Consider the following 14,140-nt stretch of genomic DNA (forward strand, 5'->3'; position numbering starts at 1 on the left):
CATATGGGGTATTTCCGTACTCAGGAGACAGTGCATTACAAATTTTGGGGGTCTTTTCCTTTTATCGCTTGTGAAAATAAAAAAGTATGTATTTTTTTTACTCTAACAGGCTGGTGTAGACCCCAACTTTTTCTTTTCATAAGGTGTAAAAGGAGAAAAAGCCCCCCAAAATTTGTCGTGCAATTTCTCCCAAGTATGGAAATACCCCATATGTGGCCCTAAACTGTTTACTTGAAATATGACAGGACTCTGAAGTGGGAGAGCGCCATGCTCATGTAGTGTAGTGTAGTGTTTTTAGGGTACATTCGCACTGGCGGGTTAGGGTAAGTTTCCCGCTAGGAGTCTGCGCTGCGGCAAAAAATTTGCCGCAGCTCAAACTTGAAGCAGGAAACTCACTGTAAACTCGCCCATGTGAATGTACCCTGTACATTCACATGGTGGGGGCAAACCTCCAGCTGTTTCAAAACTACAACTCCCAGCATGCTGGGAGTTCTACTTTAGCAACAGCTGGAGGCACACTGGTTGGAAAACCTTCAGTTAGGTTCTGTTACCTAACTCAATATTTTACCAACCAGTGTGCCTCCAGCTGTTGCAAAACTACAACTCCCAGCATGTACTGATCGCTGAAGGGCATGCTGAGAGATGTAGTTATGCAACAGCTGGATGTAAGAAACTACAACTCCCAGCAGCTGTTTGGGCACATCTGGAGGGCCACAGTTTAGAGACCACTGCACAGTGATCTTCAAACTGTTGCCCTCCAGATGTTGCAAAACTACAAATCCCAGCATGCCCAGACAACAAACTGCTGTGTGGGTATGCTGGGAGTTCTAGTTTTGCAAGATATAGGGGGCCACAATTTAGAGACCACTGCACAGTGATCTCCAAACTGGGGCCCTCCAGCTGTTTCAAAACTACAAATCTCAGCATGCCCAAACAGCTGTCTGGGCATGCTGGGAGTTGTAGTTTTGCAACATCTGGAGGGCTACAGTTTAGAGACCACTGTATAGTGGTCTCAGACTGTAGCCCTTCAGATGTTGCTAGGCAACTCACAGGCTTCCGTAGGATCCAGGGAGCCGCATCGCCGCCCTCTGCCGCATCCGATGGGTAAGTGGACTTCGGCGTCAGTCCTCCTTGGTTTCCCCGTTCTGCCCCACCTATTGTGGGTGGGCAGAACGGGGAAACCGAAAGTTAAACCCCCCGATCTGCTATTGGTCGTCACTTCTAGACAACCAATAGCAGGATAGGAGGGGTGGCACCCCTGCCACCTCACTCCTATCCCTTCAGGGGGATTGTGGGTGTCTTGGACAACCCCGATCCCCCTTATTTTCCGGGTCACCATAGGCCTGTATGACCCAGGATTGGCGCAAATCGCCGGTGTGATGACCCCCCTGGGCATTTGTGCGGGGTGTCTGCTGATCAATATCACATGGGTACGCCCTTGGTCCTTATGTACCAGGGAGCGAAGGCGTACCTGTACGACCGTGGTCCCTAAGTGGTTAAGGATCAGACCAATTTTTATTTTAGCATTTTTGTTTTTCCTCCTCGCCTTCTAAAAATCACAACTCTTTTATATTTCCAGAAATAAGAGAAAAAGACCAGCAACTCACCACAAACGACACTCAGTAAATAGCGGCCGCCATGGATGTCCGGGATCTTGTGGGAAGCTCAGAGGCCTCTGAGCTTCCTGCAAGATCCTGGATATCCATGGCGGCCGCAATTTACTTATTGTCGTTTGCGGTGAGTTGCTGGACTTTTTCTCTATGTTATTTCAGTATTTACTCTCTCGACTCCTTTGCACCACCGCCTATCTCAGATGCTTTATTTTTCGAACCGCTGTGACCTTTGGTTGTTCATTTTTCTATTTATCCTGTTGATTGCTTTAGGTGTCTCCAGCTGTTCTCTCCATTATTTTTATTTTATCTTTTATATTTCCATCCACATACCCATATGAGGGCTTGTTTTTTGCATCACCAATTGTACTTTGTAAGGTCATCAATCATTTTACCATAAATGTACAGCGCAACCCAAATATTATTTATGTGGGAAAATTGCAAATTTTGGAAGGTTTCGTTTTCACGGTGTACACTATGGTAAAAATTACACATTTTCTTTATTCTGTGGTTCAATACGATTAAAAGGATACCCATGATATATGCTTTTCTATAATTGTACCGCTTAAGAAAAATCTCAAACTATTAACAAAATTAGTATGTTTGAAATTGCCCTATTTTGACCACCTATAACTTTCAAGTTTTTCCGTATACGGGGCGGTATGAGGTCAAATTTTTTGCGCCGTGATCTGTAATTTATCAGTACCACTTTTGCTTAGGTTTTTGCTTTATATAAATTTTTTGGGGAATAAAATGTGACAAAAATGCAACAATTTTGGACTTTATTTTACATTTACACCGTTCACCGTATGGGATAATTAACAATATATTTTGATAGTTCAGACTTTTATGCACGCAGCGATACCAAATATGTTTATTTTTTTTACGCTTTTTGGGAGGTAAAATGGGAAAAAACTAATGATTTATGTTTTATTGGGGGAGGGGATTTTTCACATTTTTAACTTTATTTAAAAAAAACATTTTTTTACACTTTAATAGTCCCCATAGGTCATAGCACTGATCAGTTTTTATCGGTGATCTTCTGCTCTGGTCTGCTTGATCTCAGACCAGAAGACCCCTGGAGACGGATGGAGGCAGGTGAGGGGACCTCTGCACACCATTATAGATTATCGGATCCCCGTGGCAGCAGATGCCGTGATCTGTATTGATAGCGGCATCTGAGGGGTTAATGGCAGACATCCGCGTGATCGTGGATGTACGCCATTACCGGCGGGTCCCTGGCTGCTGATAGCATGATGCAAACTCTGGTCCGGAGCTCGCAGTCATAGCGGTCATATGTATGTCATGGTGCGGTAAGTACCACGGCACCATGACATACGTTTACGTCCATTGTCGTTAAGGGGTTAAACAGCAAACAAGTAAGTGCCAACCCATACCACTCCAGCTCAAAAAAGTCAGTCATATATCTCAGGCAAAAACATTTAACAGACAAACATTTATTAAAGTTCTTAAAAGAAACACAAAACAGCTTAAAAAAATCCCCCTTTAGCTACAGTGCAATGCAATACTCTAAATTAAATATACCTTTAAAAGTACAAAAACAAAAAGAAATAAAAAAAGAAAGTGATCTTTGTACAATGAGGGGATTATAGTTGAAGTTTCCTGAGGGGAAGGGATTGATCCATCCTTGTGGAAAAGAATATGAAACGGAAGGAGGAATAACTTAAGTCTTTGTTTACCTCCCAAAAAAAAAAAAACTTCTACGCGAGGCATATCCTTGTGGCAATTGTTTTCAGTGTTTGGAAGTTTGAAATAAAGACTGATCAGAACCAAATAATAAAAGGCACTGGAGCAGCAGGAAACCTCTGTTCTGTATACACACCAGGTATCCCTGTCTCATCAGTGCATGATAAATAAATCACTTCTGGCAATCCAAGGCTCCCAGATGATCAGAAAAACTGTAGTAGAAACTATAGAATGCTGGATTAGAAATATTTCACAATCTTGAAACTGAAAAGAGAAGGATTCAATCCTGGTTCTAAGTGAATGACAAGACAACAGAAATGTGATGCAGAAATCATAATGATAAAACTAGTGATTGTGGAATGTCTGACCTATGCATGGTTGGCTTACTGCAATATCGTGTATGGCCATTTTGAAGTTTGCTTTCTCATTGCATTGATGCAAAGTGCTGGACTTCATCATTTCACCAAAGAAAATTCAACAAAATAACATCTGGACCAAAAAGAAAAAAAAAACATGTATATATATGAAAACTTAGAACCAGCAGTGATAAAGAGAAGATTAAATATTTGTACAAAAGAAAAATTCACAGTTTTCTGCAGCCAAACCCAGTGTATGCTATAACACGGGGGAACATTGGTTACCCGCCACAGTAATTGAAAATCAAACAACAAAGTATTGTTTTGTAGGAAAGGTATAGTCTAAAATACCATGCTAAAATAAAAAAAAAACTGAAGGATTCTGATGGTTCATATTAAAAGTATAACATTGCAAGAAGATCTACAGTAAGAATTCAAGCATAGAGAGGTATTCCCATAGTATTTAGTCCATTTATCAGTTCCTATCTGATTTTCCCCTGAAGCAGCAACACTAAATACTTATCCTCAGTTTAATCAGTTGTGGTCTGCTGTATACATAAAGCTAAGCAGGGAGACAAGGCTTCATCATTCTAAAACCTGAGCCCAAGCCTCGCTCTGAGGTGAACGTGCAGCAGAGCAAGAGAATGTACACGTCTTATTATAAAAAAAAAAAAAAAAAAAAAAAAAAAAAAAAAAAAAGGTATATTTAGTTTAAAGCCAGTAGTGCAACACAGATTCCGTGAGGCATTTACCCATGCAGGAAGCGGCCCATCTACTGTGGAATGCTTTAAATCGTCTATACTTTATTTCTAGGGAGATACAAAAGGGAGAAGAGTAGAAGGAGGAAAAAAAAAAAAAAAAGGGAGCAAGTGTTTGGACCATTTTTTCTAAATAAAATGTAGTCAAGTTTCTTTTTCCTCCAGCCCAAAGTACTGGGGTAAGGGAAATCAAGGGAGCTGTGAGATGCAACCCCCGACCATGGCTATTGAGGGGGAAAATGGGTTGTTGGTGAAGACTTTGTTGCATTCAAGCAATGAGGGAGTGCAGTAACCTATGTAGTTAATACAAATGGATTGGAAGAGTGGTCCCTGGCAGCTCCACCGTTCTGAGCCGTAGGCATGGCCCCTTGACTTAGGGCTCTAAGCTCTGAGGAATCGGCATTATTGCACCTTGACTCAGGAACCACTTCTGGGTCGGCCTTCCATTATAGCCGATGACATTCGATTTCTGTTGTCCAATTTTCCCCTGAAGATTTACACCATATAGAACCTACATCTTCACCCCCAATTCCCTACAGTCATTGACACAGCGACACTGTAGATGCTAATCTTATAGTTTCCGCCCCAGTGGATTATGGAGTTCACTTGTGGTGTCTTAGAGAGTGGTTCTTCCTTTTTCTTTTGAAAAAACAGCAGCACCTGTCAAAAAAGCAAACAAAAGAAAAGTGATAGGTCAGTTAAGTTACTGTTTTTTTTGCTGAAGATTTATGCACTTTCATTGCTGTGTAAAGACTGCACTGAGGGGACTCTAAAATAAAAAAAAAACAACCAAATGCGCAGAAAGGTTTTCTGCAGATGGGCCAGACAGCTTTGTAGGAGAAACATTGGCAATGAACAAGGTTTACATTACTAGCATCACTGCAAAGGTGCTGGTCCCTTGATCTGACTAGGACTCTAAACCAAAAAGATAAGTAGAGGCTGGATGTACCATGTGGGTGGTTAAAGACATCTGAGGAATGACGAGGAACAAGAAACACACTGGTGTGTTGCATGCAGACAATATACAAGGTGATAAGGAGTGGACAACAACTAAGCCAGACAAAGTAGGAATTTAGGTGAAAGGATAGGACGGACCCAAGTGGCTAGGTAAATACTAATAATAAATGGAGCAATTTGTCATCCATACTGCTAGAAATAACCATTACAACCTCTTTGAGCCCTAGACTCTGCTGTCATTTGGTCACTATAAAGACTTATTCCCCCTTTCCAATTAAATTAACACGGATGCTAGGCCAAACATGCACATTTACAGTGTAGTTAGCAGAACATGCCATTTGCCAAATGTGCAGTTGGTTACCTTTATTTAGTGTATGACATAAATGTCAGTTTAGCTCTTGCTGAGAAAAACAAGGGTATCTGGACTGGCATTCTGTAGCCTACCAAGTATAAAGAAATGCTATATATATTCTGCACAAAGCATAACATTTTTTAGCCAAGCCATGTTTATCACATATGGGGACCTTACACGGCCGGGAGATGGGAAAATAGGGCGCTCCTCTATCCCAGCCAGACCCGGCCCCCATCTCATTCATCGCAGTCACTATCTGACTCTGGTCGGCTCATTCAAATTAAGGAGATGGGAGCCAGGTCTGGCTGGGATACGGAGCGCCTGTTTTTCCCATCTCCCAGCCTAACACCAGACAAAAGAAAATCTGCTTAGGTTTTGTGGGATCTATGAGATTACTGAGCAACAGAGCTCCCTTAAGAAGAGCACAGCGGCAGTGTGATCGAGGCCTTACCTTATGATAAGATCTATTAGTATTTAATGGATTTTAGAATATGGGAAATTACCTGTAAATTGTTATTTTAAAAAGGCATTGGTTTATTTAATATTTAAATATATGGTTCTTAGCCCATTGGCTTCTGAGGTCTGATATGAACAGTTTATTTAAAAAATAAAATAAAAAAGGTACATGCCTGCTGTATTAAGAACAATATACACTTTAGGATACTTGAACCCATACGCTTCTTAGTCAAGAAAGCCGTCAGGGCGAAAGCATAATATTTCATCTATGCTATAAAAACAGAACTAGCCCAAGAGATAAAATAAATTATGGGATACATATGCTACTAATACCAGACTTCGGCCCCTTTCACACTGCTGTTGCGCCCTGTCAAGAAAGGCTATTAAAGTCTCTTTTTATTTTTTATTTTTTTTTGCGACTTTAACGGCCGTTCTTGTGACGGGACACAACAGGCAATAACGGATCCCTGTGGCTCCTATTTACTATTATGGGGTCTGCAGGTGCTGTTTTTTGATGGGAATAGCGGGAGAAAAAGACAGCGCAAGCAGTATTTTTTCTCCCACTATTCTCCAAGGCTCCCCTGACGGGCGCCACTGTGCCGTGTCCTAATGGTAGTGTGAAAGGAGCCTTAAAAGTGAATGTCAAATGAAAAGTATCCCTATTAACCCCTTAAGGACCAAGGACGTATATTTACATCCTTGGCTGGCTCCCGTGGGGCTGATCAGGACTTGATGTGGTGTCCCATCAGCTAGGACGCAAGCCGAGGTCCTCTTACCTTCCTCCGATGCGTCCGTACGGCAATTGATTGCTCCAAGACTGAGATCCAGGCTTGAGCAATCGACCGCCGATAACACTGATCAATGCAAAGCTATGGCTTTGCAGTGATCAGTGTAAAAGATCAGTGTGTGTGTGCAGTGTTATAGACACCTATGGGAGCTATAACACTGGAAAAAAAAAAGTAAAAAAAAAGTTCACGAATTTAACCCTTTCCCTAATAAAAGTCCAAATCAACCCCCTTTTCTCATTTAAAAAAAACCCATGTAAATAAAAATAAATATAAACATATGTGGTATCGCCGCATATATCATGAAAAAATAAAAAGCGATCAAAAAGTCCGATCAATACAAAAATGGTACCACTGGAAACTTTAGATCACGGCGCAAAAAAAGAGCCCTCATACCACCCCACAAGCAGTAAAATAAAATTTTCCTGCATGTAGTTATGATTTTTTCCAGAAGTACAACAAAATCAAACCTATACAAGTAGGGCATTATTTTAATCGTATGGACCTACAGAATAGAGATAAGGTGACATTTTTACCTAAAAATGTACTGCGTAGAGACTGAAGCCCCCAAAAGTTATAAAATGGCGTTTTTTTTCTTCAATTTCGTCACACAAATATGTTTTCCGTTTCGCCGTAGATTTTTGGGTGAAATGACTGATGTCACTGTAAAGTAGAATTGGTGATGCAAAAAATAAGCCATCATATGGATTTTTAGGTGCAAAATTGAAAGGGTTACGATTTTTAAAAAGGTGGAGGAGGAAAAAACGTAAGTGCAAAAACGGAAAACCCCGGTTCCTTAAGGGGTTAAACTGGTGACAGTTGTAAAGCTAAAGTATTTTCTGTGGCTGCAAAGAGAGACATGGGCCCATTTATTATTTTAAACCTGACATGCTTTGTCGGGTTGTGCGCCAGAAATTCTGTCTGCGCCAAAAATTTAAAAAAACAAAACGTGCTCTCCATTTTACTGAGAAAACCAGAAAAAGGGGCTTGGTCGCCTGTTAAAGTGGGTGTGGCTACAGAAAAGGGGTGTGTCCCTGACATTTTCACAAAAACCCAACATATTTACTTCCATAGAAAATCTAGTGGATTTGATCTCAGGAAAACCCTACAGATCAGAGCATGTGTAAAAAAAATAAAAAACAAAGTGTAGAGAAAACTGCAAAATATAGGGAAAGCTTAGTAAATACTGTGGAAAATAAAATTGTAGAGAATTAAAACCCACAAAGAAAACTACAGGCAATTCTTCATAAATCAGGGCCATGGTGTCAGTTTAGCTCATAAAAACAAAGGGTGTCTGGACTGGCATTCTGTAGTTCACTAAATATAAAGGAATGCTATATACCGTATATACTCGAGTATAGGCCGAGTTTTTCAGCACGATTTTTCGTGCTGAAAACACCCCCCTCGGCTTATACTCGAGTGAACTCCCCCACCCGCAGTGGTCTTCAACCTGCGGACCTCCAGAGGTTTCAAAACTACAACTCCCAGCAAGCCCGGGCAGCCATCGGCTGTCCGGGCTTGCTGGGAGTTGTAGTTTTGAAACCTCCGGAGGTCCGCAGGTTGAAGACCACTGCGGCCTTCAACATCATCCAGCCCCCTCTCACCCCCTTTAGTTCTGTACAGTACTCACCTCCGCTCGGCGCTGGTCCGGTCCTGCAGGGCTGTCCGGTGGGGAGGTGGTCCGGTGGGATAGTGGTTCCGGGCTGCTATCTTCACCGGGGAGGCCTCTTCTAAGCGCTTCGGGCCCGGCCTCAGAATAGTCACGTTGCCGTGACAACGACGCAGAGGTGCATTCATTGCCAACGTACTACTGCGTCATTGTCAAGGCAACGCCTCTATTCCGGGCCGGAAGCGCGGAGAAGAGGCGCCCCCGGTGAAGATAGCAGCCCGGACCACCTCCTCACCGGACCACCTCCTCACCGGACAGCCCTGCAGGACCGGACCAGCGCCGAGCGGAGGTGAGTACTCAGAACTAAAGGGGGTGAGAGGGGGGCTGGATGATGTTGAAGGCCGCAGTGGTCTTCAACCTGCGGACCTCCGGAGGTTTCAAAACTACAACTCCCAGCAAGCCCGGACAGCCGATGGCTGCCCGGGCTTGCTGGGAGTTGTAGTTTTGAAACCTCTGGAGGTCCGCAGGTTGAAGACCACTGAGGGCGAATGATGAGAAGAGGATGATGAAGGGGGGGTGTGGGGATGATGAAGGGGGGTGGGGATGATGAAGGGGGGATGTGTGGGATGATAAGGGGATGATGAAGGGGGGATGTGCGGGATGATAAGGGGATGATGAAGGGGGGATGTGTGGGATGATGACAAGGGGATGATGAAGGGGGGATGTGCGGGATGATAAGGGGATGATGAAGGGGGGATGTGTGGGATGACAAGGGGATGATGAAGGGGGATGTGTGGGATGATAAGGGGATGATGAAGGGGGGATGTGTGGGATGATGAAGGGGGGATGTGTGGGATGATGAAGGGGGGATGTGTGGGATGATAAGGGGATGATGAAGGGGGGATGTGTGGGATGATGACAAGGGGATGATGATGAGGATGTTAATGACGGGTCTGGATGATGACAGGGGGGATGAGGTATTTCCCACCCTAGGCTTATACTCGAGCCAATAACTTTTCCTGGGATTTTGGGTTGAAATTAGGGGTCTCTGCTTATACTCGGGTCGGCTTATACTCGAGTATATACGGTAAGTTCTCATCCTGCAGAAGTCGTTCCCATATTTCCACTGAACTTTGTGAAACAGAAAAATTTTAAGTATTAGTTTTATTTTTATGTTTTCTAATTTCTGAAAAAATGAAGCAACTTTGCCAACAGGAGACATAGGAGGTCTGCAGACTACAAAAATATTCTATGTAGTCTGATCTTGCAAACATATTGTGGGAGATTTACCATCGTCTTCGGAGCTTTTTTTTTACTACACTGGGCACCCGAAATGTCGAACATGCACGTAAGCACTTTTTGTGTGCAGAAAGTCGCACAGGAAAGGAGGAATCATACAAAATTGTGTTCAGAAGTGATTTGAGTTTTTTTTTATGTGGGCAAAATGTATCAACCCCCCCCACCCCCACGATAATATGATATATAACGAAAAAGAAGGCAGCACATCCAAAGTGAGAGTAGGTGCAGGCTAGTCCAAGGGGCCCTGATCCCAGGGTCCAAGTAAGGTTATTCACAAGGAGTTGACCGCAGCACACAGGAGTATTAAAGCAAAAAAAAAATGTGGTTTATTCCATGAACAAAGAGTGCGACGTTTCGGTGCTCTCACAGCACCATTCTCAAGCCATTCTCAAGGGCTTGAGAATGGTGCTGTGAGAGCACCGAAACGTTGCACTCTTTGTTCATGGAATAAACCACATTTTTTTGCTTTAATACTCCTGTGTGCTGCGGTCAACTCCTTGTGAATTTATATATATATATATATATATATATATATATATATATATATATATATATATATATATATATATATGTTACACATAAACAAAAACAAATATTAAAGAATTAAAAAATAATAAATCGTGGCCCTCCAGATGTTGCAAACTACAACTTCCTGCATGTATGGAAAGACAACAGTTACCCAGGCATGTTTGTAGTTGAAGTTTTGCAATATCCAAAAGGCCACAGTTTAAAGACCACTACTTTACCATCACAAATATACTGCCAAGTCTACAGTAATAAAATCCCACTTCCTTTCAATTTAAAAGAGAAAGGACTCCTATGTTATGTTATGGCAGGCTCGAAATAGTTGAAACCATTGGAGCTGTATTGCCTAGACAGCTGACTTTACCCTTGTTTTAATCAGTGAGAATAACTCAAATCTTTTAATTCATTCATTCATACCCAGGTGGGCATTAGACATAAAAACTAATGCAGACAAAAGAAGAGCACCTCTGCTTGAATAGCAGACTTATTTTATTTTTTTTTTCACTTCTAGAATGTTCGCAAGTGAAAGTTAGATGTGGATTAGAACTATGGAAAACACATCTATTGAAGAGATTTTTCAAAACCTGACCAGAGGAAAAGTTGCTGAGTTGCCCATAGCAACCAATCAGATCGCTTCTTTCATTTTTTGTAAATGCCTCTGAAAAATGAAAGAAGTGATCTGATTGGTTGCTATGGGCCACTCAGCAATTTTTCCTCTGGACAGGTTTTGATAAATCTCCCCCCATTAAGTTTAGGGTGCACGAAGCTTTTCTGCCCTCATACAGCTGTATTTTGTGGTAAATAGAAGTGTAGTATACCTATCATTTCTATGAACTTCATGTCATGGGCACAGAAATTTTTATTGGTGGACCGACACTAACTCAAAAAGGCAGAAGATTTTGGCAAAAAAAAAATAAAAAATTCCCACTGCAGATTTAGCATTGCCAGAATTTCTGCAGCAAAATAATAATAAAAAAAAAAGTAAAAAAAATTGAATTAAAAAAAAACAAAAATTAAAAATTAAAAAACAGCCGCCGCCCATGGAAGTATATTGCTGTGGAAAATCCACTGCTGCTAAAACCCACAAAAGATCTGCCTGTGTGAACGTTACCCTAAGGGTTTAGGCTGGAGCTCCACTGAGGTTTTTTTTGCAAAAACGCCATAAAAAACGCCAATTTTCCCACACTGCATTTTTTCAGTGAAAAAATGCTGTGTCCAGATGTTAGCTGCAAGTCAATGGTAAACTGCAAAACGCCAGATTCACTTGGCGTTTTTCAGTTTGGCGTTTTTTTTAATCCTTTTGGTGTTTTTCAGCAATTTCTGGCTCAGAGGCTGGATTTTCAAAACGCCCTGCAAAAACCTAGTTTGGCGTTTTTTTTGCAAAACACCAAGAAAAACGCCATGTTGGTTTTAAATTTTGCGTTTTTGCAGGCGTTTTTTATTCTTTTTATGGACTTTAGCGATCCAAAAAAATTATGGAGATACCTTTTTTTATTAAAATATCGTAGGGTACCATAAAAAAAAATTTATAAAAAAGATACAGTAGTGATGGAAAAAATTGTACCTAACGAAATGTATCTTTTTTATTACGAAATGTTTATTAATTTTTAAACAGGGATGTGAGCGGGTAAAGCGCTAAAAATGTAGCCGACAATAATAATGTAGTGTGTGCGTGTTTTTCACTTTTTTTTAAACATTTTTTAGGCAGTACTACTACTCCCAGCATGGAACATACTGTTCCATGATGGGAGTGGTAGTTACCTGTACTTATTGACAGATCGCCCGTTGCGATCCTTTTGTATAATGTATAGATGCGGCGGCCGCTCTTCTCTGGTCCCCTGCACTGGACGTATACATACACATGTTCATATTTCCCGCAGAGAGCTGTGATTGGTCAGATGGTTCCAGCCAATCATAGCTCTCTGTGAGAAATCAGAATGTATATATATTATATATATATATGTCGTGCAGGGAACCACAGGAGAGTGTCGGCCGCTGCATCCATACATTATACAGGAGCATCACAGCGGGTGTCAGTAGTGATACCCGCAGTGATCTTTCCTTAACTACAAGTACTACTACTCCCAACATGAAGTACACTCTGCCCCATGCTGGGAGCTGTAGTACCTGCATTAACAGACAGATCGCAGCGGGTGTCAGAAGTTACACTCGCTGCGATCTGTCTATTAATGCAGGTACTACAGCTCCCAGCATGGAGCAGAGTGTGCTCCATGTGAGGAGTAGTAGTGCCTGCTAAAGGACACATCACAGTGGCCGTCCTGTCTATAGCAGAGATGTAGAGCGACTGTATACATCGCTCGCATCCCTGCTCTGCACTATGCTCCGGGCTGGCCACTCATTCATTCATCTTTTCCCTAGAGCTGTGATTGGCTGCAACCATCCGGCCAATCACAGTTCTGGGCAGAAAATATGAACGGCCAGTGATGTGAATAGAGCAGAGATGTGAGCACTGTATAGAGCCACATCACTGCTATATTATGGACGATCGCATCGGGTGTCAGACTGACACCCGGGGCGATATGTCTATAGTACAGGTACTACTCCTCCCCATCATAGAACAGTCTTGTGCCATGCTGGGAATAGTAGTACTACATAAAAAAATTGAAAAAAAACGTTAAACACACACACACTTTATAAAAAAAAAAAAATTATAAAAATTTTGTTATAAAAAATGTACAATTAGTTAAAATACATTTTTACATCCCTACTGCGTCTTTTTTTCTTTCTTACCCAACTTTTTTGTAAAAAAAAAAAAAAGCAAAAGGGGCCAAAAACGGCAAATTCCACACAAAGGTAAAAACGCCAGAAAAAAAACGCAGGGAAAAACTGAAGTTTTTCTGGCGTTTTTATGCCACAAAAATCGCAGGGCAAAAATCTCAGTGGAGTCCTAGCCTTACAGTGAGTTTCTCCTGCTGAAAGTTCAAAGGGGTACTTTTATGAACTGGTGCCAGAAAGTTAAACAGATTTGTAAGTTACTTCTATTAAAAAATCTTAATCCTTTCAGTACTTTTTAGCAGCTGTTTGCTAAAGAGGAAATCTTTATTTTTTTATTTATTTTTTATGTTGTCCACAGTGCTCTCTGCTGACACCTGATGCCCGTATCTGGAACTGTCCAGAGCAGGAGAAAATCCCCATAGCAAACCTATGCTGCTCTGGACAGTTCCTGACACGTACAGAGGTGTCAGCAGAGAGCACTGTGGACAACACAAAGAAATTCAAAAAGTAAAGAATTTCCTATGTAGCATACAGCTGCTAAAAAGTACTGGAAGGATTAAGATTTTTTAATAGAAGTAATTTACAAATCTGTTTAACTTTCTAGCACCAGTTCATTAAAAAAAAGAAATAAATTAAAAATTTCACCGGAGTACCCCTTTAAGTCGAGGCTCAAACTCGCAGCAAATTACTTGATGTAAAACCTTAGGGTACATTCATACATGCTACGTATCTTCTTAAAAATGTCTTCTTTTTTGCTGATAAGACTAGGTTCACACGGCCGTTGTCCCCCGTTCATATTTTCTCCGTTATTTCCTCCTAAACGGACCATTCTAATAACTGATGCACAGGGGCATTAGCTTAGGAGCATCCGTTTGCATCAGTCTTTCATCCCTTAGTATCAGCCGCCTGCAGACTCCCGCAGCAAGGACTAAAATTACTCCCATCATGGAACAGACTCCTTTCCATGATGGAGTAGTAGGTCCCTGGCTG

General features: G+C 41.6%; 1 protein-coding gene across 4 annotated transcripts in view; it reads right to left on the reverse strand.

Moving 5' to 3' along the window:
- Nucleotides 1–3,036: 3,036 nt before the first annotated feature.
- The window catches only part of CSNK1G1 (casein kinase 1 gamma 1), an 85,442-nt gene continuing 74,338 nt past the window's right edge, over nt 3,037–14,140 (reverse strand). For all 4 annotated transcript variants that reach the window (XM_056572643.1, XM_056572645.1, XM_056572644.1 and 1 more), the window contains one exon: nt 3,037–5,091. In XM_056572643.1, coding sequence (XP_056428618.1) covers nt 5,034–5,091 — 58 coding nt within the window. In that variant the 3' untranslated portion in view covers nt 3,037–5,033. The remainder of the gene's footprint in view (nt 5,092–14,140) is intronic.

This window comes from Hyla sarda, chromosome 4 (assembly GCF_029499605.1).
Source record: "Hyla sarda isolate aHylSar1 chromosome 4, aHylSar1.hap1, whole genome shotgun sequence".
Classification (NCBI taxonomy): domain Eukaryota; kingdom Metazoa; phylum Chordata; class Amphibia; order Anura; family Hylidae; genus Hyla; species Hyla sarda.